We start from the raw sequence: 26,242 nt of genomic DNA, 5'->3' as shown, positions 1-26,242 counted from the left end.
CAGATGATGTCATCGCTTGAGCAAGACTGTCACTTTTAAGAATATGAACATTTTAAACATACATAAAAGTAAAATTAAACTCTAGCAAGAGACATTCAGATTGTAACCAGAATGTACATGCGTGGAACAATTAGAGAAGAAAGAAAGAAAGAAAGAAAGAAATATTATTTCCAGTGGTGTGGTAATGTGGCTGCTATTAAAAGACAATTGATCAGTGCATAAAGGGTACTTTATTATGGCACAACTTTTCAATAGTTGTTTTGCTGAGTGTTAAAAACAGAGCTATAAGGTGCATCTTGAGTATATGTATGCAAAGACTATGTTGTCAACTCCTTGTCCACAAGCAAGGAGTCACACAGGGAGTACAGAAAACTCTACTTCCTGCATCTGTCCGTCCAGCATCCTGACACAGAACTGTTCCTTGTTGCCCACTCTCCTCCCCATTTGGCACCTGTTCCCCAAGACAACAGCGTCCCATGCGTTCAAAGGGAGGTGACACACATTTTAAGCCAATTTGACGGCACCCAGAAAGGTGGCTTCTCCATCCAGGGACACATTGGCTGTGGGACGGGGGATCAGAATCTCCAAGTGGTCGCCAACCTCCAGTTTCACAATACCTGAGGCACATGCAAGCATCAGAACTCAAACTGGCCCACACACACACACACACATGGCTTGAGAACAAAAGAAAAGGTGACTATGAGCTCACCTCCTGTGTAGCAGGTGTTGAAAGGGTAGTCAGGATTCATGTTCTGGACGCAGCGGAACAGGATCACATACTGAGGCTCGTCACCCACCACATTCCTCTTCCTCCGGATCACCACGTGTCCCATTGCAAAAATTTTGTCCATGTAATAGACCTGTGCAAACCAGACATGGTGAGTTGATTCTATGAGTTTTGTCATATGCATAAACTGTCAGGGAGTGGTAGATCATTTATTATGCATGCATCATTTGCATTTACTATCCAAGGTCCGATAACAAATTCATGCTGAGACGGAGTACACACTTTCTTGCACAAAATGGAAACTTACCCCCTCCTATGTGAACTCTGGTGATTGGCAGACAGAGCAGCAGCACCTCCCTGTGGTACAATGATACAATGACAACAAACAGCCCTTACCTGACTGTACACAAAGAAGAAGCCCTCCTCTTTAACCAGGATGCTGTCACCGTCTGCCTCCATGGCAGAGCCCCTCCTCAGTCCAGTCTGCCACGGGATACCTGTGTGCGGCTCCAAGTCAAATTCTGATCAGAAATAATAATGATAATAATAATATAAAAAGAATATAAGGATACTGAAGAAGAAACAAAAAAAACAAAAAACTGTCAAAGCACCAGAAGCTACACATCGTACATGGCTGCCGTGATTTAGTTGATGCACATTACTTTGTGAAATTTGTTTTGAGTATATGATGTATACTGTACCTTTTGCGAAGGTTGTCCTGTCATCGTCCGCCAACAGCTGTAGACAAGGCTGAAAAACTGACGAGGCATAAGATCAATTTAGACCACTTACACATTTTGACATTTACACCATCAGTCGCTCTAAAACAAATGATAAACATGGAACTGGAACAGGAAATGTGCAATGACTGCATGCGCCGAAGACCTTCAGTATCTTAAATATTTAAAATAAAGCTGGACACATGCTTAATATTTTTCTCTTTTTGCAGGTGAACCAAAACTATTGTGACCAATCCAAACTTTGTCTTACCTCGTGTCTCTGTTGCAGCCACCATTCTCTTCCTTCTCATGTGGGAGGAACCATACGGAGCCTCAGGTTGATGTAGGATTTCTTGGCTGCTACTCCTTATATTCTCAGGCTTGTAGGAACACAAACAGAAATGAGAAACACAAGTCAAATATAGTTTCTTGCGTGTCTTCACAACTGCGAGGAGTTGGTGCGCTGCTATGCCCCCGAGAACAATTGCCTCCCACCTGCGCTCCACGCTTGACCTCTTGACCCTCTTGTCTCTTACGAAGGACCTCTGATTTGAGTTCCTCTACCTCAGCTCTGAGAGCCATCAGCTGGTACAGGGACAAGGCTGAAAGAGAGGACGATGTGACGGCAGCCAGCATCAGGAGGGAAACGGGCCACGACAGACTCCCTTTACGCGTCCTCTGTCCAGCCCCGGACTTCACACCTGTCAAAACTGCCATCGAAAGGATCATTTAGTCTCTCAGCAGCTCACACTGGGAGCATGACTGGTCTCAGAGTTGAAATATGAGACTATTTCCTCTGACAAGACTTCTTGGTCAATGAATAATGGATCTTTGTCTGTTATCAAACTTTCTCTAGCTTTGCCTTAATTCCTTTCTTAAAGCTCCACTGACTCTTGCTTTAATCTTCCTGTGCCTGGTTCCACTTCAGTCTGAGTGACTACGCAGAACATACTGAGTGTATTTATATAAAAAAAAAAAGCTTCCCCTCCAGTCTTCCGTTAGGCTAACCACACTTTTTGCTTCCTGTCTGACCAGTAACCTTCTAAATGATAAAACGCATCCCAGCTTCTCCGCATTATAAAAGGTTAACTGCGACCAAGTGGACACAGGATGGTAAGGGAGGGAAAACAAGTAACTAGAAGCTCCAACAAACAGTGAAAGAATTGAGGAAGTGCAAAAATGACTCAGTGGTGAACAAACATTTCTCAGAATACAAGAAGTCAAACCTAAAACGTTAACATTTTTTAATTAAAAAAAAAAAAGACAAGACAAACACATTTAATGTATCAATTTATTGCATGTTACAGTACAGAAAATAGAAAGTGAAAATGTGTGCATACAAAAGAAGTCAACATTGTTCTTGAAATAGAAAAGAAATGACTGAAAAATGGGAAATCACTCAAACTGACTGCTTCGTACTAAAGATAAAGATGAGTCAATCAGATGCCTAAATCCTCAGGTATACCATTCATGTTTCCTTAAGGTGAAATTACTGCAAGTCATGGTAGATGTACACAAACACCATTCAGGTTCACTACAAACATTTGCCAAGACTCAAAATATTCACATTGCAGCTTGTAAATTTCAAATGATGCCAACAATTTCAAAAGCATTCACTCCACTCTATTCACAGTTGCGTGGACATGGAAACATGGTCGTTCCATAGTTTATTCCTGCAGCCACTGTCCGATTATTTTCTCTATTAACAAAATGTAAAGACATTCAAATTTTGTCCATTTCTTTTCAACAACAGGACACTGAACCATACACTTGGTCAGTGTCGGAACTCTTAGGATTCTTTTAATGACAGCCACCAAATAGGACAAATAATTCTTTTTTTTTTTTTATGAATGAAGAAATGGCACTATTGAGTCAAGTGTGAAAAGCATGTGAAATGAAATGTGTATATTCACATGATTAAAAACAGACTGCCACACAGTGGCGCACACGGGTAGCACTGTTGCCTCACAGCAAGAAGATTGTTGGTCACGTCCCTGCTTTCTGCGTGGAGTTTGCATGTTCTCCCAATGGTTGTTCCTGGCCCTGCAATGGACAGGCGACCTGTCCAGAATGAACCCCGCCTTCCGCCCCATGTCAGCTGGGATTGGCACCAGCAGCCCGACAGCCCTCATGTGGAGGATAAAGTAGTAGACAATGGATGGACGTAATCAGACTGCACAATATGCACTCAGGATGCGCAGTGGGATAATATTCTTTAAAATAATATTTAAATTAGCTTACGACTTTCAAACAAATACAAAATAAAAAAGTCTGACTCTAGCCAGCATTGGTGATGGTAAACTATACTGTTTTTTTTGTGATCACACTGACAAAGTGTTTTGGTGTCGTCAAATTTTGCTTAGCACACTGTTTAAGAAAACAGTATCACATATGGCTGAGGAGATAAGTTAGGTGTATTTGAATGGCTTTGATACCAGCGCAGTGCAGGGTGCCTTCATGTGGAAAGCAGGAGCAGATCATTGTTTTTTTTAAATCATCCAGTTCTGCTCCATCCCCTGGAAGACATGCTGCAGAGGTGAACGAACTCATTTAAAGCCCCTGCCCCCAAGTGAGTAAAGCCATTTAGCATTGGGTGAGAAAATAAGAGAGAAATAATTACAATGATTTAAAAAAAAACAACACAATTGTTCTTAAGACAGATTCAGACTGTCTTATTGCAATATTGAAACTGATTTTTTTTTTTGTAAATATGTGGGAAGAGTACATGAATACAGTCATTGTGTCTGTACTGACTGAAAAGACATTAGCTTAAGTTAGTATGAGGCATCTTTCAAATGTGTTATTTCATACACTTATCTTACTTGGGTTTCCCTTTCACTTTTGTTGTCCTGTAGTAGAACAACAGTAACATTTGAGACTTGGAGACTCCACAATGGAAAATTCCCTTCCTTAGTATGACTCAGAATGTATTCACTTCTGCTCAACATTGGAATTTTTATTTAGTTATTTTGGCATGAAATTAGTCATTGGGAAGTATTTACTCTTTCGGTGTACATAAATACAAGTATAATGGTGCTGTATTAGATTGGGGGGGGAAACCTGTACGAAGCCTTACATAACAACCTACACTCCGAGCACACTCTCCAGTTCTCCCACAGCAACTTGAGCCTATTTAAGATTAAGTAGTATGCCAGTTGCGTTTTAAGAGGGTGCAGTGACAAAACATATCTTTGAGACTGAATCGGAAGCAGTCTGACTGGAAATGAGATCCGACTTATTTTTAAAAACAGAAGCATGTCACTCAATGTTTTTATGCCCAACAAAAGGAATAATATAATAACCTTTTGCAAGGAACATATAAATATTAATTCCAATATGCCATAAAACCACTGCGTGTACTCCATATTAACGGGGGGAAAAAAATATTTGTATGCTTCACCAGGTATTGTTGTTACCTTTAAAACAACAATCTGAACAAAATGGTCCACATAAAAAGTGCCACATATTAAAGATCTATGCGTTTACTGTATATACAGTAGTAGACAGACATAATTTTCAATTAGAAATTCTAATAATCATTTCCACTGAAATGTGGTCATTACAATATGTGCCACTGTTTCCTTTTAATTTATTTCAGCAGATCCACTACAGCTAAATTCCTTCGTGGTTGCGTCATGTCTTGCAGTGTGGGCATTTATGCTCTGGATTCATTCATAAAAGGCCATAAATACATGCATTCGTAGCTGCAACACACACGCACACACAAATCTTTTGAAGGTACAGTTACTTTCTCCTAAACCCTTGAAAAAGTCAAAATAGTCATTTTAACAAACATGTTAAATTCACAGAAGAAAATAAAAACCCGGGAGGAAAAAAAATCATAGAAAAATGTACATTCTTTTGAAAAATCAATTCAAATTAGTTCCTCACACCAATTTTTTTGACAGCCTTGACTCCCCCACCCATAACGGGTTACCAACAGCCGCCCCCTGACTGCTTTCTTCAGATGATGGTGACACTGGCTGAGGGTTGAGTGCTCTCCTCGTGGGCATGGCTCTTCAGCAAGTCTTTTACGAATTGCTCCAAAGCAGCAAAGTAACCCTGACACTGCCAAGTGTCATTGTGTGTTCCCTCTGGAAAGATTGCCAAGCGTTTAGTCCGAGCAGGAGACAGCTCATACAGTTGTTTCATCATGACTGGTGGGATAAGCTGGTCTGACAGACCAGACACGAACAGCGAGGGCATGCGGCACAGCGCCACGTGCCGATAAGAAAGGAACTGATTTCTATAGCACCACAAAGGCAGCAAGCGCATGGGTAAGAAGGAGAAGAGTGTTGCTGCCATGTGAGGAATGCTGAGGAAAGTGTTTTCAACAATAATGGCTGCTACCCGGTGAGGGTTGACTGATGCCAAGCGCACAGCCACAGCTCCTCCCAGTGAGCGACCAAAGAGTACCACCTTCGTCTTGTCGAGGTCAGGACGGGTCATGACGTAGTCCAGTGTAGCCTCTGCATCCAGGTACAACCCATCCTCATTGGGCTCACCCTCGCTCTTTCCATAACCACGATAGTCCACCAGCACTATGTTGGCTTTTAGATTGACCAGCATGAGCAGGGCATTTGGGACTCTGTGGCCTATATTACCTGCATTGCCATGGAAATAAAGAATTGTAGGTGGAGCTGAAGATGTTGGGCTGCTCTGATTGCTGGGGGTGACTCCTGAGGCCGAATCACCTCCCGTGTAACGAAGAAGGATGAGGTTGAGCTTTACGCCGTCTTTAGTGCGGATGTACAAGTTCTCATGTGGGATCCCGGTGGGCATGGGAACATACAGACGAGAGGATGAGGGCTGGTCAGGGAAGTAGAGGAGCACATCCTGAAATTTGTAGAGGATGCCTGCCACAGAGGCTAGGATGAGAGCAAGGAGAAAAAATCCTCCATACAGGTGGAAGGTGAGAATGAGAGCCAAAAGGGAGACTCGACAGGCACCCCAGGACCAGGAGACCAGAGCCAGAGTACAGCGCTCCATCACTCCCCACAGCCTCCAGGACTTCTCCATGGCTGGGCACAAAGAGAATCACACGACACACACACTGCAAATAGAGAGGGAGAGAAATTACAGACTGGTGAATGTTTTAGCAAATTTAAGGGGGGAAATGAATTGTTGTTTTTTTTTCCTAGGGGAGCCACCTATTCATGCTGTTCTTTGAGGGTTTCGGGTTTGTGAAACATAAAACAATTTAGTCTAATCAACACCGTTAATGTACACCCCATACCTCCACACTGAAGTGATCCAATTACAAGTGGTCAGTGCCAAGTATATGCCTGAGTGCACCTTGCATCCTGAGCGTGACTTTAGATGGTGGTGGTTTGAGGACACATGTGACCACATTCCTGCGATGCATGAATGTAATCCATCCTTGGAGCAGATTAGAGCCCAACTGACATCTACAAACCCTCTGCTGTTTCACAGTATTTTCACATTTCTCCCCACCCATATGCTAGTTTATTCCTAGCCACCATCACAATATTAACAATGGTCACTGCACGATTAATGATCAAAATATTATTTCATGTTGCTGCAGCGGGAGTGGTGCTTTGACACAGGTCCTCCTATTGTGTTTTCCCTTGCTCTACCTGTTAGTTGCACACAAACACATTCACAGCAGACTCATTTGTACAATCAGACTAGTTAGAGACATCATTTTGTCCTCACAAACAGAAATGATGTCCATGTGTATTAACACAGCACAGGGGAAGTGAGATCCGATCGCAAGTTGTCATAGGAGACAAATCCGGGATACATGCTAAAAATGTGAACATTTGTTGCTGTCCACTTGTGATCAGACCAGTCTGAACTGATGTTAATACCAGGTCAGGAGGAGGCAATAGAGTTACAATAAGATGTAAAATGACATCGGAGAAGGAGTGTTTAAACAAAGACTATTAAAAAACATGGAACACAGGGTAAATGAAATTAATACCAACACTCTCCACTAAAAATGTCCATCATTTGTTCAGGGTACACAACATACTTTTAAGGTACGTGAATGATACAAGCTATATGTGACAGCTTCTCTACCTGTCAAATAAATAAAACACACAATTAATTGCGATAAAAAAATGAGATCCTGCTCTTTTACATCGAAACCCGATTAGTAGATTCAGGCCAGTTGATACCAAACATGCTTCAACTGACGAATAAGTGCAAGCATTAACTGTGAAATGTAGTAACATATATAGAACACCTATACTGTCCATTGCCTGCAGGAAACACCGCTTATGGGAAAACGTCAATTTACTGGTAACAAACTCTGGATACATTTACAATTATTGCACAAATTAAATATATCTTGACCCCACCCTTGCAGACAAGCTAACGTTAGGGAAGGTTTACAGTTAGCTGGGGATATTTTTTAGCAATCACTCGGGAATCTGGGGATATGTTGATCTATCACAACAGGGCAACTCGAGCTTTGTAGTTCTGACAATAAAGGCAAAAGACAGCGTATTATCTAATGGCGAGTCAGCTCAGAAACAGGCAATGCTAGCCGTGAAGCTCCAGAAAGCTATCGCCACTGCTACTAGCCACCCAAGACAACCACTTACTCACCCTTCTCTCATTTTGAGGGCCTCGGCTGCACAATTTACTCACGGCAAAACAGAGAGACAGTTCAGTCACTGTCGTCCAGCTTTGAAGCGGTCAACTAAATTACAATGACTGTTGACCGTTGAAAATACAAAACGAGTGACTGCTAGCTGCTGCTACCGCCGGCAGGGCTAACTGGTGTAGCCTTTCTGAGATCCGTGTTGAGCTAAGCACAAGGAAAAGGTTCCGCGGAAAGCCGACCAGTTGTGATGGCAGTGCGACACAGAGGAAGCTTCGATACGTGCTTCAATGCCGGAACTACAATTCCATAGAACCACTGCTTCAAAGACGTCCGAAGCAGCAACTGCTTTATTGCCTGAATTATCCAGCTGACTGTTTCGCGGTCCAACCAGGTAATTCACTAGCGCTGTTCCATGTGAGCGACTGTTTTCCAAGCGACTTTTCGTGTGTTTAATTAAAAGATTCCTGTTCCTGTATGTGTCTGACTGCAGCCTTGCGTTTCGCCAGGAGAGGTCACTCTATCTGAAGCTTCGAGTAATGAACACATTTTCGAAACAATTTGCTCAAGTGGTTCAGTGCTTCACAAAACCAGTTCTCACGAAAGTAAATTCGATCATTACTGCAGTCTATTAAATATACAAAACAGAAATCTCATCAACTGACTATAGCAGGGAACTGTATCTATCATCTATCTATCACCCTACATAGCACAAAGACATTTTTATTATAAGTAGTATTACTAGTCATATGTCTTAGAAGCTGGCTCTGTGATGGACTGACAAATTGTCCTGGGTTTACCCCGCCTATTGCCCCATGTCAGCTGAGACTGGCACAGTAATCCCCTGACCCTCATGTGGAGGATAAAGCGTAGAAGATGGATGGATGGATGTCTGTGAAGGTTCTTAGTCATTCAGGTCATGGTAGTCCTTTAAGTAACTGTTACCCTAACAGAACTCTAGTTGCCTTTGTTTTTAGCACAGGACTAGTAAAAGTTATATGCCGCTTTTCTACTACATGGTCCCGGCACGGCACCATGGTACCTGCTCTGTGGAGGTTCCTAGCAAGCTGAGCCGATACTACCGCGAGCCACATCACAAACCCTGCCACTGTATTTCAGTTCAGTGGCTGTGTAAGATGGAGTCTATGCTCCGGTCATGCAGGACGTATTGACCAAATATTTTTAATCAACGGATTCTAAAAATACAGTACATTGAAAACAACTGCTTTACAAGTCACTAGTTTATGTGTGTCATGTATAAATAAAGTCACAGCAGTTTCATGTAGCCATGCTGTGATGACCCCGCCCATGTTGGGGAGGTACTATTATAACTGTGCCGTGCCAAGGCGAGGCGAGGCTAGGCGTGTCAGGACCATGTAGTGGAAAAGCAGCTATATTGTTCATGGTGATGCTCTGTCTTGATGAGTTACCACTGAGACATCAACCTGCAAAAGTGGGTCAAATTGTAGATATTACAGCTGCAACAGTCCTGGCTGTTGACAGGAGTGCTGAGAGAAATGCCCCTCAATGAAAGTACAGTGAGATCAGGCAGTATGTCAACCTGTACAATAGTATTAGTTATGTTTGCATTTAACCCATCCTTTTTTACAAACTAGTAGTGAACACACACAAGCCAGGCACAGGAGCAGTGGACAGCAGTTATCTGCACTCCAGTTACAAGCCCAATTCCTTTCCTTTTGGCTGTGGGCTGCATGGATAAAACATTCTTCTCAGTTCCTGTTTACCCTGGAGAACAACTCAAGGCAGGCTCTGACAACATGATGAGGTTAATGTATTTGAACTGACTGCTTGTGATTGCCGTATTTGGCAACAACCTTTCCCATAATCATGTATCACCTGGCATGGGAAATATAAGGTAAATAGCTTGTTAAATACACATTTTAAATGTGTTAATTGTTTTCCCTCTCGGGCAGCCGTTGGTATTTCTGTATGTAACATCTTGCTCCCAGCATGACCAAGGAGATTACAGTATGTGCAGACTACGACAGCTGTTGACCAGTCATCTCTGTCCTTGAGGTTTGTTGATTTGATTCTGTGGTATGAAGTCAGGATCAACACGTTTAAAGACTTAAAGGCTACCATTTTGTATGCAGAAGAAAGCATAATGTTGAATAACCATAAATAACTGCTCAATTCTTTCACTGCAATCATGAGAGTTCAAGATGGAGCGTAGACTGCTGCATTTTCTTGAGGGAGGTGGTTATAATCTATAATGGCATTCATTTTACATAGTGTATGATTAATCCTTATGTTGACTGAAAGATGCAGATAAACTGCAGATGATGGTAAACGCACCAACAATCCAACAGGAAACATATAGTATAGTACTAGTGGCATATCTGTTTGTGTAAATTTCACAATGATGATGATTGCACAGGTTTGTATATTTAGATAACTAGACATATTTGAGTTTGTGTGGGTGTAAAGCCTTTTTTTTAATATCGGATTGTACAACACTACACACACACACACACTCTCTCTGCACACTCTGTTGCTCGACTCCTATATCCCATGACTCAATTACTTGAAATATAGCACTCTAAACAGCTGGACAGCTGGAGGGCCTGGGCTCAATAATACAAAGGCAGAGCTGCAGTAGGACGAGGAATGACTTTGATCACCTGGCTGAAAATATCATATTGTCAGGCCAAGGGACATGCTTATCATTCACCTCATGCCATACTCAGTGGCTTCCTAGGGACACCAGAGCAGCAGCGTATAAATCCACAAGGCACCCATGGTGCCCACTGATAAAATGAGAAATTGGAATTGCCTTTCATACAGAAAACTAAGCTATTGATACAAATTGATTCTTCTGTCACTGTGTTATGGCTAGTGCTGTGGCATTGCATAGGCGTGTATAGGAAATGCTTTATATAAATGTTGGCTGGGTTTGTAGAAGACATAGTTGAACTCCCTTGTCACCTTGTACTCTAGATACTGTCCATGTTATGGGAACAGTGGGAGCAGTTGCAGCTCCTCTGACTCTGTTTAGGTGTCTGTCAATTCAGCTAAATGAGGCTGTGCATCGTATTACCTGAATTAGGTAAGTGGAAATAGGCAGGCCTATTAAGCACTGTAGGGCATGCAGCAGAAAATTAAAATTAAAACGACAGCAGAAACGTCTTGAAAAATGTTTGATCGTTGGGTTTTTATCTGCATGGCATCAATATAGATAAATAAATAATAGATGGCATCTCAGAAGTTGCACTTTAGTCTGTTTTTCTAGTTTTAAGGCTGCACAGCCCGAGATGAGATGAGCATGACTGACAAATTTATTGAATGGCCTGACACAATTTCTCCCTCTCTAAAATGCTCACCAATTTTGACATGTGTTTAATTTGTTAATTGTCCGTCTCTCACTCAGAGTTTTTCTTTGTTAATGTCCCCGAGAACCTAGAGCAGTGTAGAAGAAAATTCTCTCTCTTTCCTAGATCACTTTATTTACATTACACAGAAAGGTTAGTATGGAAATATTCTTCAATAACACCAAAAATATCCTGTCAAGTCAATGTTATTTATATATCACTAAATCATAAACTCAGGGCAGTCATCTCAGGGCATGTTTCACATAGATCAGGTCTGGATTATACTGTTTACATCATTAGTTTGTGATGCAACATTCGCCCCCACAAGTACTTTGTCAGTGAAAATGTCTGAAGAAGAAACCTGCAGCAGAACCAAGCTCTGAAAGGGCAGCTCTCTACAGGTAGCTGTTTTTTTGTTTGCTTTAAATCCACTGAACTTGAATTCTTTTGAACCAGTATTTTTTTCCTCCATACATTTTTGAACTATATTACCCTTAACACTTGAACTGCACCGTTCACCTGATATAAATGCTAATCAGGGATATTAAATAAAGTGGCTTACAATTACAGATATAGATTGTATTGCCCCAGTGCAGGAACACCTGCATTAAAAAAGGAAAAAAAAGAGTGCATTATACATTATGCCTGCCAGGAATAAATTGGTTGGAAATTGCTGTATATAGCAGACAATTAAGAGGTCTCCTGTGGCGAACAGGCAGACATTTAATTCAGGCTACGTTTCCCTCATTTCACTTGCAAATAAGCCTTCTGTCACACCAATGATGATATCAATCACTCCGTTTATCTTCACATATTCACCAGCCACTTTATTAGGTACACCGGCTCAATTACTCAATGCAAATATGTAATTGGCCAATCACATGGCAGCAACTCAATGCAAAGGCATGTAGATATGGTCAAGACAACCTGCTGACTTTCAAACCCAGCATCAGAATGGGATAGAAAGGTGATTTAAGTGACCGTGGCAGGGTTGTTGTTCAAAATAGAGAGAATATCCTGTGAGTGGCAGTTCTCTGCTCTGGGGAGCATGCCCACACTGGTCCAGCAGCTATACAGGTGTGTTGTTCAACCTGAAATTGAAAGTGCAATCAAGAGTTTGGGATATTAATACTAAGGATATTTAAAAAAATAATGCCAAATTAAAGCCACTAATCATTAAAAGGTAATTGCAATACACTGGGTAATTACATATTGACTGCTCATATTTTTCTAATTGCAAATGGAATTGATTGAAGTGCTGGGTTTAGACTTTTGTTTTCTTTACCTTGAGTTTTTAGTTCTGTTTCTGGTTTCCTGTTTTCTTTGCTTCCTGTTTTATTTAGTTTTTTCTTTCCTGTGTACCTTGTGTGTAGTTTTGCTTCCTGTCCTGTCTGTCCCGCCCTTACATGTTTCACCTGTGTCTTGTTTGTCGCTGTGTTTGATTGCCCCTGCCTCCCTGGTGGATTTAGCCTCCCCAGTGTCTGCGTGGGGTCATTTGGTTTGTGTATTTGGTTTGCTCTGGTTTGGTTTGTTGGCTAGTCTTTGGTTACAATTCAGTCCTGTCATTTTCTGACTTATGTTTCACTCTTTACTCTTTTTGTTAATTTTTGAAATCTGTGTTTGGGTCCTTCAGTTTTTTAACACATCCCTGACAGATGAGCTATCCTTCATAGACTCACACAGGACAACAATAACCCCTAACTTCTATTATATTCTTAGCATCTTTGAGAGGGATGAGGTTATCAAAGCTATTATTAATCTCCTAGTTTTTGCTCTTTGCTGTGGTAAAAATAGATAATTAGTGATAATAAGCACATTTGGCCATTGTGCCAAAAATGAAGATGAAATGATGACTTTCAGAGAAGGCTTTCTTTGGCTCTCAAAAGATGAGACGCTTCCATGTGGAAGCAACATTTGCCCGAGCTGTTAAATTAAGTGGTTTATTAATGCAAACAAATCCAAGTGCCCCCTGCCCTTACACACACACACACACAGGTTTGCATAGCTATTCTTCTTAGGACACTGCATTGACTTTCATTCATTTGGACAGCCTAAACATCCCTTAACCGGGCAGTTAATGCTTAATCTAACCACAATTCAAATGATAATCCCAAACTTAACCAGTTCTTAGAAATCCCCATGAGGACTACTGGTCCAAGACTATCTAGTGTCTATGCCAGAAAAGGTTGTCACACAATTTGAATTGAATGGAATCACCAACCTTTGTCTTTAAAAATCCATCTCTTACATCTTGCCATGGCAGCGTTAAGAAATACTTGTCCTACCTGCCAACAGCACAGTAATTAAGCTGCTCTATGTCTTAATTATTATCGTTTTTGTTACCACCATTATTGATTCCAGTGATATTTTAACAGGTACCTTATGCCCAAAGCTTATACCACTGGGAAAAACCAATACATGCCCTATCTCTGAAGGGCATTTTCTGTTTGAAGGAGGCGCAACCATGAAACAGTGTTAGCAGCAGGCCCTGTTTGAAAAGCACAATATCAAGGACATGATATAATTACAATGTGTTCAATTTGGCCAGTGGAGACGCCAGTGTCTGCAGAGGAATACTAGCCACTGTCCTTGAAAAACCGCATCCACATTGTCTGTGTGAAGTCAAGAGGTTTCTAAAGGTGGGCGAAAGTGCAGGAATCTGAGTTCATACATGGTCAGGCTGGGGACTGCCATGCACCGAAAGAGCAAATTCATTCAATTTAGAACAACCTCAGTCACTTTTTGAAGGTCAGTCAAACCAGTAATAAGTGATTGTTTGAGTTCCCTCCTGACTGAGCTGATACCAGAGGACATGTAGACTCTAGTCGCCAATAGAAACAAAGAGGGTTGTGGTCCAGATTAAAGGTTACTGTTTTATCCTGTGGGTATGGAAAGGCCATCTTTCATTTCTCATTTAATAAGTGTGTGTGTGTGTGGGTGTGTGTGTGTGTGTGTGTGTGTGTGGACATTTAAAAGTCTGGCTATCCATATAAGGAAATTATATCTATTAGTTAGTTAAACAAGCAATATTTAAGGATTTTTAACACGTTCAATAATGATGATTATCAACAGGATGCCACAAACATTGATGACCTTGGCTTTTAATGGTTTTGTACAAGCACACAGCATGCATTCACACTAATCAGCCCTATTTATTATTAATATGGTAATTGGTTGAGGATTACTGACGTAGATAGATAGATAGATAGATGAAATACTTAATTTTGCAGTGTGTAACCTATGGTTGGTCTTCCTGAAGAGAAACATTCATTCATTCATCTTCTACCCCTCTATCCTCCACATGATGGTTGTGTGCTTTTCTCAGCTGACATAGGGTGAAAGGCAGTGTACAACCTGGTCGGCCAGTCCATCACAGGGCCACATAGAGACATACAACTATCCCCTCTCTCACTCTCACGGTCAATTTAGAGTGTCCAATTTGCCTAATCCCCAAATCTGCACGTGTTTGGACTGTGGGAGGAAACCATAGAACCCAGAGAAAACCCACACACATGCATTTATCTGAAGCAGGGTGCATTTGTGTGTATTATAGCAGCAGGGCAGGCGCTGCCAGAGGCAAGAAGTTTATCCTGTCATATTGCTGAAATAGATAAGGTTTATGGAGGTTGTGAAGGAGGACATGAGGACGGTTGGTATAACAAATGAGGACACAAGGGATAGGGCAAGGTGGAGGCAGATGATCCGCTGTGGTGACCGCTAAAGAAGCTGAAGAAGAAAAGAGCGGAACTACCGGGTTTTTGAGCAAAAAAAAAATGCAATGCTTTTGCCTCCGTCCATTTCAACATTAAGGTGCAGCAAGGTAATGTTGCTGGATGATCCATCCATCTTCTAACGCTTTATCCTTCACACGAGGGTCGCAGGGGGAGCTGTGCTAATCTCAGCTGACATAAAGCGACCGTTCACCGGTCCATCACAGGGCCACATACATAGACAAACAACCACCCACTCTCATACTCACACCTACGGTCAATTTAGAGTGTCCACGTTACCTAATCCCCATGGGGAGAACATGTGAACTCCATGCACAAAGGCCCTTGTTCCAACTCGGTCGCAAACTCGGGTCTTATTAATATAAAGGCAAGAGTGCTAACCACTACACCACTACACCGGCCCTTGCCAGATGATAGGAGATCAAAACATTGCTGTCATGAGAAATTTGAAATGCTACAGCTCAAACATCCAGTAAAGACACAGACAATCAAATAAGGTGACTGCCATTTAGGTGTATAATTATGACACAGTGTGCAATTTTAAAAACGGTTACATAACTACCCAACACACACATCCCTCCAGTTAGAGATGAGGGACCAAAGTAGAGTGAGTGTAAGAAAAGGCAGTAGCGAGCAAGAATGATTGAGAGGATGGGTCAGCGTGCAAATCTATGCAGTGATGTATGTACTGTATCTGCCTCCCTGTATATTCCCTTTTCAGTCATATGACCCTGTAGAGACGTCAGTGTAATAGCCATTGCTCACGGAGCCATTTGATTTAAGGTGGTTCAAAGTGTGAATGTAGATAAAATATCATTACTTACCATCCAGTTCTTCCCTATTTTTTTAGCTCCACACTTTGGTTCTTTGCTGTTGTCTGATGCAGGTTATTGTGCATGCGTGTATGTGTGCATCCCGATGACAGGGTATGACACCTGGTTAATCTAGTTACAGTTTATTTGTCCAACTGTGTGCTTGAGAGTGTGCATTTGTGTGATAGTTCACCACCCAGCAATATATAGAGCAGCAGTTCTTGTGTTTGATTTATCTTCCCCAGGCCTCGGCACCCCAGACTCTGCCTTGGATGATTACAGTGTGTCACTGCAGATACAGCCATGACCCTGCCGTGACCCCATAAAGTAGCCCCACAGCATGATTGGGAGCTTGCAGAATCAGATGATGCCGATATTGTGGAGCTGATTCATTTGACTGTATAGTTTCAGCATATCATTTATTACCTCATAGTCTCCTTCCTTGAAATGGAGCATCTCAGTGGTGCAATGATTTACAGCTCCATGTGATCCTAAAGGACTGCAAGAGGGATTGATGTTCTTCCATGGATCATTTCTGAGGGCATCTGCTTAATGGTTACAGCAACAGTTTGCATACTTGAGAGAAAGGTGTTCATGAAATGAATTCATGAAAGTTGAAAATGAAAGCACATCATGCTGGTGCTGTGGAAGTCTCAGCCGATGAAACCATAAAACACTGAGGTGCGACAGAAAAAGGCACTTTCACAGGTTTAACACTGTGTCACTGTAGAAACAACCAGTGTTGAATGTGTTACGTTTGACCTTTTCCTTAACCTTGCTGAGAAGATCATGACGGCTAGTGGGAGAGGAATAAGTCTCCAAGAGTGAAATGTGGTTGGTTAGGAAGGAACACATGAGTGAGGCTGTCTGTGACCGAATATCAAAGCAGCGTTTAGGGTGCAGATAGCAGTTGTAAATGTGCAAGTAACACAATTAACGGTGACAAAATCTTTGCATTAAATACAGACCAAGGTTAACTGAATTTGCAATGGCACATCCAAAAAGAAACCCCTGAACACCTGCCAATGAATGGCACCCCTGTGATTGTCTCATTAAGCAAACAAATTTGAATTTCCAGGAGATGCACAGATGTAAGCTGTGATCAAAGTAGAGCAAGCCACCACAGGGAGAAAGGGGAGATGTGCACGTGACTGGTAGACTGCAGAGTGTGTCTGCAAAGTCATCTGAGGTCGGTCAGTCTATGAGATGGGGTAGATGACGCAGAGTGAGGGCTTAGGCCGAGTACGGCACAGTGCCACACAGAGCCAGGCTCACACACGGAGCAACCTTGCATACCAGATTAGTTAGCGATTGAACCTTGACTTTATTTGCAAAGAAGAAAGCCATACAGAGAATACTAAAGGGAGAGCTAAGGTACATATTTGATCAAATATTTAGTCATACAGCATCTCCTTGAGGTTGTGCATGATTTGAAATGTTATCACGCTGATAAAGTTAACGTTAAAGTTAACAATGTTTAGCACGTAATTTAAGAATTTCAAGGCAATGCACTGAATAGTTGATCGACTAATTGTGGCTAGCGTGGTTGACGGCATGCAGACAGAGAAAACTAGCATGGCATAACACCTAATTGAAGCTGGCCAGCTGAGAGACAAAGAGCCTGCCAAATAAGCGGCAACAGCACACTTACTTAATAAGTCACTTTTGCTGATGTATTGTAACTGCTCTAAGCAATTTCCACAAGAGCTAATTTTTACAATTACACAGTATGACAGTGATGACATGTGAGAGACAGGTACTGAACAGAGGACTCTGGTCCAGTGATTATCCTGTGAGCTATGTTTTGCCACAGTGATGGTTACGTGGCTTAGAATACTAACACTCCAAGCTGAAGATATGAGGAGAGCGGAGGAGAGATGGCCGACTGGAGCGGACCTGTCCTGGCTTCCGTCCAGCTCTATCCCAGGAACAGTCTGGGTCTGCGTGTCTGTGTGTTACAGGAAGAGCGAGGTCTTGATTTCACAATCACCCGCCACTTTCCTATTGAATCTAAGGACAGAAAAATCCCTGTCATCAGGAGGCACTTTTCTGTCACAGCATGGATTAGTGAGAGGCAAATGCCTTAAGCGACGACAGCCTTTCCCATGCTTTATACTGCCTTCCATGTGGTTGCCTATTAAATGTTTTTAATTAACGTTTGCATACATTTCAAATCAGATGACTAATTAATGTCTTAATTCACCTGATATCATTAGCTTTGTGTTTGGTGCTGAAGAGCAGCCACTCAAAATCACTTTAATCTCTATTATTATTGATGCCAATGACAAGATGGAGTGCGTTTGACATGAGTGGAGAATGTGTATGTGCCCGGCTCGCTGGGGTGTTGACATCACGGCTGCTCAGTGACAGATACTTTTGGGCCTCAGCTCTCTGCTGGAGTGTGGAGCCTTCATCTCTCTCCTGGAGTTCTTGTAAATCCTGCCTTCTGCTGTTTACACTAGAGCTAAAGCTGATGTTACAGGGGCCCACTCCTTCCATCTGGTGGAAGGAGAACTATGAGTTTGGTTGAGATTACAACAGACCCTGTATATCAGCAGCACAGACAATCGCTTTAGCTCTTAAAACTCTAGATTATTGATATGTGTAACCTTGATATTGTCTTTAAACCACCCTTATCATATTTTTTTAAAGAAAATTTCAAAGTGGTAAAGACCTATTTGTTGCGTACGGGGTAATTTAAAGCTGTTTTACAACTGGATCTAAAGTACAAGAGTTTAAACCCCCTGGGAGACTGACAACATCTTAGGCCATCAGTGATGCAACATGAGGGTAAGACAGGATGAAGACAATAATTTAATCACATTATACGTCCAACAATGCTTTTATGTTGTGATTGTGATGATACGTTTCAAATAATCCAGGTTTGGTCAGTGTGACAAAGAAAAAGATGGTACATTGCAAAGGCCAAACATGAATGGATTTTATTTCAAGACAAACAAGTCTCCTCTTTCAGGTATTTGTATTCTGTGGGTTTCTTTACTGGGGTAAAAGCTGCCTCCCCTGAAAGGCACATTTCCTTTGAAGCCAAAGGCTTGGGCAAACACTCAGATCCACATTGTGCAATGGGAATATAGGCCAGGAATTCAGGATCACAGATATGGGAAAAGACAGTGTCCTTGAGAAAGTGAGCTGTGTTGATAAGCCGGTGAGGGATTCCTGGAATGAAGGAGGGTCAGTCAATCGATCAGGAGGGTAAAACCCTAAGGCGTAGCAGAGGTAGTGATGGGGGTGGGAGGTTGAACTGAATGATGGTATCTCCATTATTGCTCCAATCCCTCTTGGTTCCAATGACCAGTTCAGCACTTGGGAAAATTAACATTTATTTCCCCAATCACTGCTCACAAATGCAAGGACCATTTATTATGTACTAAATCCTATTTGTGGCTAAACCTGAACACTTCACATTATTGCTAAGTGTACTTTGCAAACCATTGTTACAGATGTCTTTTTTAAAATACTTACTTTTACCTTTTTGTTTAACAAATTATTATGTCGTTCTGTTTTCTATACATTAGGTTTTTAGTTCTCGGTCTGGTTTTCAGTTCCTTGCTTTATTTTGAAGTTTTTCCTTGTGTACCTGTTTTGCTTCCTGTCCTGTCTTCCCTGATTGTCTGTCCCGCCCTAATGAGTTTCACCTGTGTCTCGTTTGTCACACCTGTGTTTGATTGTCCCTGCTGGTGTATTTAGTCTCTGTGCTCCCCAGTGTCAATGTTGGTTCATTTGTTAGTTTATGTAATAGTCTGTTTTCTCATGCTCTACTTTCATGTGATCCTGGTAAGCTCCTTGTGTTTTTCTCTGTCTATATTTTATTCTTTGTTTTTGCAAATCTGCATTTGGGAAGAAAAAATTATAAATTAAAATAAATACCTAGGAAAAATGTATTTGTAGGCTAATGCATAAAGAACATTATGTATTAAGGGATAAAACCTGAAATAACAATAACACTTGATACAACAAACTGTAAATTAATGTACATATAACCACTTCTTACATCATTTCAGTTACACACTTCTACATGTGATGACAACCGTGCATGCTTTATTCACTGCTAAGAAGTGAGTGGTTAATGCAGATTTTTAATTTTAATTATCACACCCATGGTAATTTGCTGCGGGAATCATACACAACTCCTCATACGGACATAGGCAATTGAACAATTGACATAGGCAGTTGAACTTTGAACTGTGACCCATTTCCAAATTTGACAAATATGGCAGCCAAAATGCTTTGTGTTCTAAGGGTTAAAATGATTTCATCAAACTCCTACTTCTGGCATAAAAAAACAGGTCTATATTTAGTAGCTCACACTCAAATCATCTGATTTACATAAGCACATGCTTATACAGACAGAAGTATGCACATACAGATGATAGCATACATTTGCAAGTGCAATCCCTACACTTGCTCTTGAATGGAGCTTTAATCTCTCTCTCTCTCTCTCTCTCTCTCTCTTGTCAATCTGTAACATCCACTCAGGACAGCGGGTCTGAGCCGTGGGTGTTGTCTTCTCTGACCAATCAGAGAAGCTGGATCTGCCTCTTTTTCCTCTGACGTCAAGCAGATAAAAGCAAGGAAAGGGAAAGAAGCTGAGGAAAAAGAGGAAGAGTGGGAAAGGTTGATCTTGAGCGAGCATTTGAGGACGACGCGTATGCACAGGTGAACGAGATGTGGCAGTCAACATCATGAAAGACATGCAGACAGACCATTCACAAGAAGGAAAGAGTGGATAGTGAGGGGGAAAGAATGTGAATGAGGAGCCAGTTATAAAGAGCCAAGAGGGGATGAAAGTGATGTAGTGACAGAACGACTTAAAGAGGTCCATTTTCTGCTGACAGTGTGTAGGAGGTGAGAAGGTTTTGCATCTGGCACAAGTGATGCCAAATGGTCATGCGCACACTCGGATGATGTCACCTGTCTCTCTTCTCTCGCTCTCTTCTCCTCAGTCCAGCTTGCACTTCTCTCCTCTTTCCTCTCTCCCTTCATCAGTAATGCTGTCAGGTGGACACAGACACTGCAGTGATGAGACAGTCCTCAGATTGCAAAAGGGTATTCACAAAAAGCAATACTTCAAGAACCAATACTGTCAATATCATTGAACCTTGGACACAATACAGAATGTGGTTTATCTATAGACCGTGTATAAAAAAAGTGGAAGTAGTTTTCCTGGTTGCTGGTCAAGTCTAAGCAGGAAGTAACAATTTATTGAATAGCCACTAGGGGACGATACCATTGGTTGTAAAAAGGAGGAAATTAGCCCACACTTAATTAATAACATCTGTAAACATTTAAGTTGTAAATTATGTTCTCATTTAGAGGAAAATGAATGATGAAGCACAGCTTGCACCATTCAACAGTTGCCTGGTTTCAGTCAAATTGCAAATCTAAAGGCTTGACAACAGGAGTTTGCTTTGCAACTGAAAGACTACTTCCATTATTTATACAGTATACAGTCTATGGTTAAATCTTTAATCGATACAAAATAAAACACCGTGAGAAACTGGAATATCATCACGTTCTGTGCTAGTTCACATGAATATGATATAATATAATATTATATTATATAAAATAGTTATTTAGCTAAATATCAACATGCAACAACACTTTTTAAGTATTGTTTATATTTATCTACTCACTCAGTAAGAATGACTTAAAGTATTCAGAGAATTTGCACTTTTTTGTTTTAACATATTTTTTTTTCACAATAATTATGTCGTTAAAATAGTGAAATAAGAAAATCAATTCTATGCACAGCTTTTCTATAGAGGACACATACACACACACACTAAAATGTTGTCTAACATGAATAGTGGATGAATCATGTCTGCCAGCCCTTCCTGTGAAAGATCCAGATTTAAGGGGCAGCAATCTGCATTCTTCACACAACCCTTCTCTCTCAACCCCCCCGTCTCTGTCTCCCTATGTCTCACTCGTGCCCTCACACTATTTTTGTCTCTAATCCACACACACACACACACTTGGATAGGAAAGACAGTGTCAAACTGACAACTCTCTGATGTGCTAAACATACACAGTGTATGTTGCTGATGAGCCACCTCTCGGGTGTTGAGCAAAGTCGGGTGTTCAGCTCCGACCAATGAAACTTTGTATGGGACTCCTGGCCAGGTTATAGCCATATGTCTGCTAACAGAGGAGGGTGAGGCACACATACATCACAGTCAGGGTCAAAGATAAAAATAGGGAACTGCATGAAGACAGTTAAAGGCAAACTACAGTTGTGGCTGAAGTATAGGATGTTTCTCCCCCACTGAACAAAATGTCCCAGAATCCTGAGAGAGCAACGACTGATTAATGATGAGGACTCAAGAGCATCTGTAGCAATGACACAACGGATGTTTACCACCATCCCCTGTTTGAATTAGAGGCGAGTCACAAAGTGTCACCATGTGTGCGCACCTGCTGATATTTTAGTGACTATTCAGCAAATTTTGTTAGTGACAGGTAAAGTCAGGGTGGTCTGGCCAAACACTTTATCACAGAAAAGGTATCAGATCAGCTGATAAAGCAATTGAGGTAAAAATATACGGTGTTGTGTCATTGCACAGTGTGTTCGTACAGTACATAAACATATCACTGCATATTTGTTAAAGCTGTAGTGTGTAACTTATATATAATAATAATAATAATAATAATAATATAAACACATTTCTGTTCGATTCAAACCATTGTCCAATGAGTTCACAAGTTTCTGATTGACTGACAGAGGGAAGGCAGAAGCATAATGGCTTCGCTTATAAAGCAAGATGGCACCTAACTTTAAGAATTAACCCTTTTTTCAGAAACACGAGTGAGGGAGTAATGTACTGGGATCCTAATTTTGAAAGAGAACAGTTGGAATATGGACACTCTGTATCTGGGATAGAGTAGAGCAGTATAGATAGAAGTTACACACTGGAGATTTAAATTGACAGTTATATAAGTTATAAAGTTATATTGTGATATAAATTGTTTGTGAATTATTGCCCAGCCCCAGTGACGGGCTTTATTCTCCACTCAGGTAGACATGACAGGAGAAGTTGACTGACTTTGAGCCTGAAAAGCAGTTTGAAAAAAAGTAGCTGTCTGAAATACAATGCTTATTGTTCTCTTAATGGAGTTCTCTTCGTAGTATATGTGGTGTCATCACCTGCACAACAGGATGGACTGAACACCTGGATATGGAGTCATATTAGTGGTGAAAGCTTTGGATCAAAAGTTTATTTATTTTCTTCTGGCAGAGGGACACTGACTACACTAAAGCTAATTAGATTGGTGTTCAATGAGCATTTTTCCCTCTCAACAACACAGTGCAGAACAAGCCGCCTCCCACACAGCCTTAAGCACAAATTAATCAGGTAATCATCTCTTGTCTTATCCCCAATATACAGCTAATTAACACCAAGCAACACTTTCTTGTCTCTTTAGCAGCACCCCAAGCCATGCATGCTGACAAAGATTAGTAGCTTTAAGGTTGAGTATAAATACTGCAATTTACTGTCGGCACATAGAACAAGTACCACCTTCCATACCTTCCCTCCCTCCCTCCATCCTTCTCTGTCTCACTCTCTCTCACACACACCATTGTATATAAGACCATACTGTAAGCCATGTGTTTGTTTTAGACCCACTGTCCAAACACAACACTGCTGATAAGATTGGATCTATTTGCAGAAACAGTACATCACCTGTGAGCATAAACCTTATGCTTGTGCAGCTGCTTTCCATAAAAAAACTGACTAGATTTAACTCGTGTTGTTACTGTAAATACTACATTTACATCCATCTCTCTTGTTGTGTTAAGGGAAACATAACATTGACATTTAATTTACACTGTGCAAAGCCCTCATTGTGTGTGTGTGTGTGTGTGAGAAATGAGCACAGATGACTTACTGTAACTGCATTGTTGCTGTGAGTGAACTCGTCTATCTATCCTGCACCAAAAACAAGATGTCGCCAAAAGTGTGTGCGTGTGTTTGCCCAAGACAATATTTGGAGATGATAACTCACAAAGACAGGAAAACAACCTTAACCACCTACAGCCTGTGTACGCCTGTGATCTCTCTCTCTCTCTCTGCCTCCTCTCCTCCCCTCGCTGTGCATATAGGCAATAAGCTGCTCCGCCAATGCGCAACGATGGAGCTATCGCAACGATGGAGATGACGCAAACAGACCCAGCTCTCCAAAAAAGTGTTTCAAGACGAACATGGCGGCAACTTAACCGCGATCCAAGATGACAACGGGCAACGGGAGAACGGATTCCAGGCTTTCCGCCCAGGTACAGGACAGAGACAGCAGCCTGCGTGCATCGACGGGGCTCGTCGCTCTCCGTTAAGTGAATCTGCACACCGAGCGGCAGGCAGACGCGCAGCATCAGAAGCCTACAGAGAGGCTCGCAACAGCTGGTCTCCCTGCACCCCCCGACGAGAGCGCAAACCCGGGGAGGGACGGTTGGGAGAGGTGGACATGCGGTCAAAGAGGACGCCGTTTCCCCGCGGAGAGCCATGGAGAAGCGGGATGCGGTAGCGCGAAGCGTAATCTGTGCGGGCGCGCTAATTGGATCGGAATAGCACCAATTGCTGCGGGCGCGTTTGAGGAGCGCCCTGGACCGGCGGAGGCACGGCACCCCACCGTTACAGAGGAGAACCAACCGGACTCCATCTCCCCCTAAATCAATGAGTATTGTGGCAAAGCAGCCCCCGCGGTGGAGTCGGCCAGGGCAGCACTTTTCTAAAATATGACCAGGGGTGCTTGGATGCGTCGGCAGCATGATGAAGGCTCAAAATACTGGTTTGCACCCCGAGATAACGAGAAGCCGTTTACCGAGTCGGAGCGGGCCCAGAGATGGCGACTGTCGCTGGCCTCTTTGCTCTTCATCACCGTCCTGCTCTCTGATCACTTGTGGTTCTGTGCCGAGGCGAAACTGACGCGAACCCGAGACAAGCGGTCGTACGAGGGGCTTGCAATTACGGACACGGGCGAGTATCCAAACTCTCAACACCATCATATCCCAACATCACCTGACCTCCACCTCCTCACCAGAGAGCAAGATGTTATTTTTCTAGGGAATTCTACCAAATCTCTGCGGCGAATGGACGCCTGTCACCCTGACAGCCTGTCCAAAGACTGCTTTACTTTCACGGACGCGGATACCGTGTGCCTGGGCCTCTCCGGTGGAGGGGGAAACGGGGCACAGTTGGCGTACGTGAATCTGAGCGATTTGTACCTTTCTTTTTGTAATTCCTACTCACTTTTGGATTTGTTTTACGGGTTTACCAGTCCGGTTGATATGAATTGCACCCTGGATATGGCCATGGGAGAGGATCTGCTGGGATGCAGCAAGTGTGTCCGGGCTTACCAGCGTCTTGACCTGAAGGCGGAGGAGAACTACCGGGAGTTTGAACTGCTGGTTCAGAAATACGAGACGGATGTGTACTCTGTCAGGACGTGCATGGAGGAATGCAAGGTAGGACTAACGAGGCCACGTCGCGCACGCGCACACACACACACACACGCCAGTGCATTTTAAAGGAGGATAGGTTTACAGTCGCCATGGCAACCGTTGATCGTATCTATAAGTATACTGTATTTTTATTTAACTTTTTTTTTGAGTTCAGACTGCCATTAAGCTGTCTGTGCCTTTACTGCATCACGTGGCTACACAGTTTCACCTCATCCAAACAGCATGAAGGGAAGAGAGGGGAGGTCACCATATGACTCTCTCTCTCTCTCTCTCTCTCTCTCTCTCTCTCTCTCTTTCTCTAATTCTTCTGTTTCTTTCTCTTTATGTGTGTTTCTAAGTCTCTTCTGGTATGGACTACTTTGCGAGCTGTGGCTGTGGAGGGAAGTGACTTTTGACCTTTGGAGAAAGGCTTCCACCACGGCTCTGTCTTTCTATTGACTGGTTCTCATTTCAATATCGTTAATAGCTCTCGGGTGATTTGCTCCATCTAATCCAGGATTTGTATTGTCCCCATTTTGCATGGCGTTCCAATAACATAGCGTCCTCAGAGCATATATGCCAGGCTCCGGTGTACATATGCTTGTCGGAGTCCACATCGTCCACAAACACACACACACATACACTTTGTCTCGTCCACACACTGTAGAAACCGTGACCGATATACAAGTGTGTAACTTTTAAAAAGGCTGCTTTACACTACAGTTTTGCCTTTCGCCCACTGACGCCCAGTCACTCACACATTCGTATAGATTATACATCTATGTACAGCACTTTTTTTTTTCTCTGTCACATGTTTCTTACCCATTCACACGCTGCCAGCACAGCCGTCAGGAGCAACGTGACGCACAGTGACACAGCGACATGACGACTAGCAGAGC

At 42.2% G+C, this 26,242-nt stretch overlaps 3 protein-coding genes across 4 annotated transcripts; 1 reads left to right on the top strand and 2 right to left on the bottom strand.

Annotated features, from left to right (window-relative positions):
- Positions 1-211: 211 nt before the first annotated feature.
- On the bottom strand, positions 212-2,276 carry LOC122758433 (tumor necrosis factor ligand superfamily member 13B-like). Of its 2 annotated transcripts, none has more exons than XM_044012622.1 (6): positions 1,942-2,276; positions 1,718-1,826; positions 1,429-1,485; positions 1,124-1,248; positions 710-860; positions 212-617 (listed from the first exon to the last, which is right to left on the bottom strand). In XM_044012622.1, exons 1-6 carry the CDS (start codon positions 2,173-2,175, stop codon positions 505-507), a joined length of 789 nt encoding a protein of 262 aa, XP_043868557.1. In that variant the 5' UTR covers positions 2,176-2,276; the 3' UTR covers positions 212-504. The 2 variants fall into 2 exon arrangements, with proteins under 2 accessions (XP_043868557.1, XP_043868558.1); XM_044012623.1 differs by having other exon boundaries at positions 1,124-1,224.
- A 2,105-nt stretch (positions 2,277-4,381) lies between these two features.
- Positions 4,382-8,279, bottom strand: abhd13 (abhydrolase domain containing 13). The gene is made up of 2 exons (XM_044012687.1): positions 8,020-8,279; positions 4,382-6,499 (listed from the first exon to the last, which is right to left on the bottom strand). Exon 2 carries the CDS (start codon positions 6,463-6,465, stop codon positions 5,410-5,412), a length of 1,056 nt encoding a protein of 351 aa, XP_043868622.1. The 5' UTR covers positions 6,466-6,499; positions 8,020-8,279; the 3' UTR covers positions 4,382-5,409.
- A 68-nt stretch (positions 8,280-8,347) lies between these two features.
- On the top strand, positions 8,348-25,430 carry LOC122758641 (transmembrane protein FAM155A-like). The gene is made up of 3 exons (XM_044012908.1): positions 8,348-8,408; positions 20,384-20,563; positions 24,009-25,430. Exon 3 carries the CDS (start codon positions 24,639-24,641, stop codon positions 25,428-25,430), a length of 792 nt encoding a protein of 263 aa, XP_043868843.1. The 5' UTR covers positions 8,348-8,408; positions 20,384-20,563; positions 24,009-24,638.
- Positions 25,431-26,242: the final 812 nt, after the last annotated feature.

The sequence above is a fragment of the Solea senegalensis genome, linkage group LG21 (assembly GCF_019176455.1).
Source record: "Solea senegalensis isolate Sse05_10M linkage group LG21, IFAPA_SoseM_1, whole genome shotgun sequence".
NCBI lineage: Eukaryota > Metazoa > Chordata > Actinopteri > Pleuronectiformes > Soleidae > Solea > Solea senegalensis.
Note: the sequence above shows the minus strand (reverse complement) of the source record. Positions and strands in the feature narration are given on the sequence as shown.

What these genes read in the sequence shown, in the direction of transcription:
- LOC122758641 (XM_044012908.1), top strand. Translation starts at nt 24,639, where the DNA reads ATGACCAGGGGTGCTTGGATGCGTCGGCAGCATGATGAAGGCTCAAAA.
- LOC122758433 (XM_044012622.1), bottom strand. Translation starts at nt 2,175, where the DNA reads ATGATCCTTTCGATGGCAGTTTTGACAGGTGTGAAGTCCGGGGCTGGA. An exon ending in GGCTGCAACAGAGACACGAG is followed by an intron (nt 1,486 to 1,717) that starts GTAAGACAAAGT and finishes ATGCCTCGTCAG; the next exon opens with TTTTTCAGCCTTGTCTACAG. An exon ending in CAACACCTGCTACACAGGAG is followed by an intron (nt 618 to 709) that starts GTGAGCTCATAG and finishes CATGTGCCTCAG; the next exon opens with GTATTGTGAAACTGGAGGTT.
- abhd13 (XM_044012687.1), bottom strand. Translation starts at nt 6,465, where the DNA reads ATGGAGAAGTCCTGGAGGCTGTGGGGAGTGATGGAGCGCTGTACTCTG.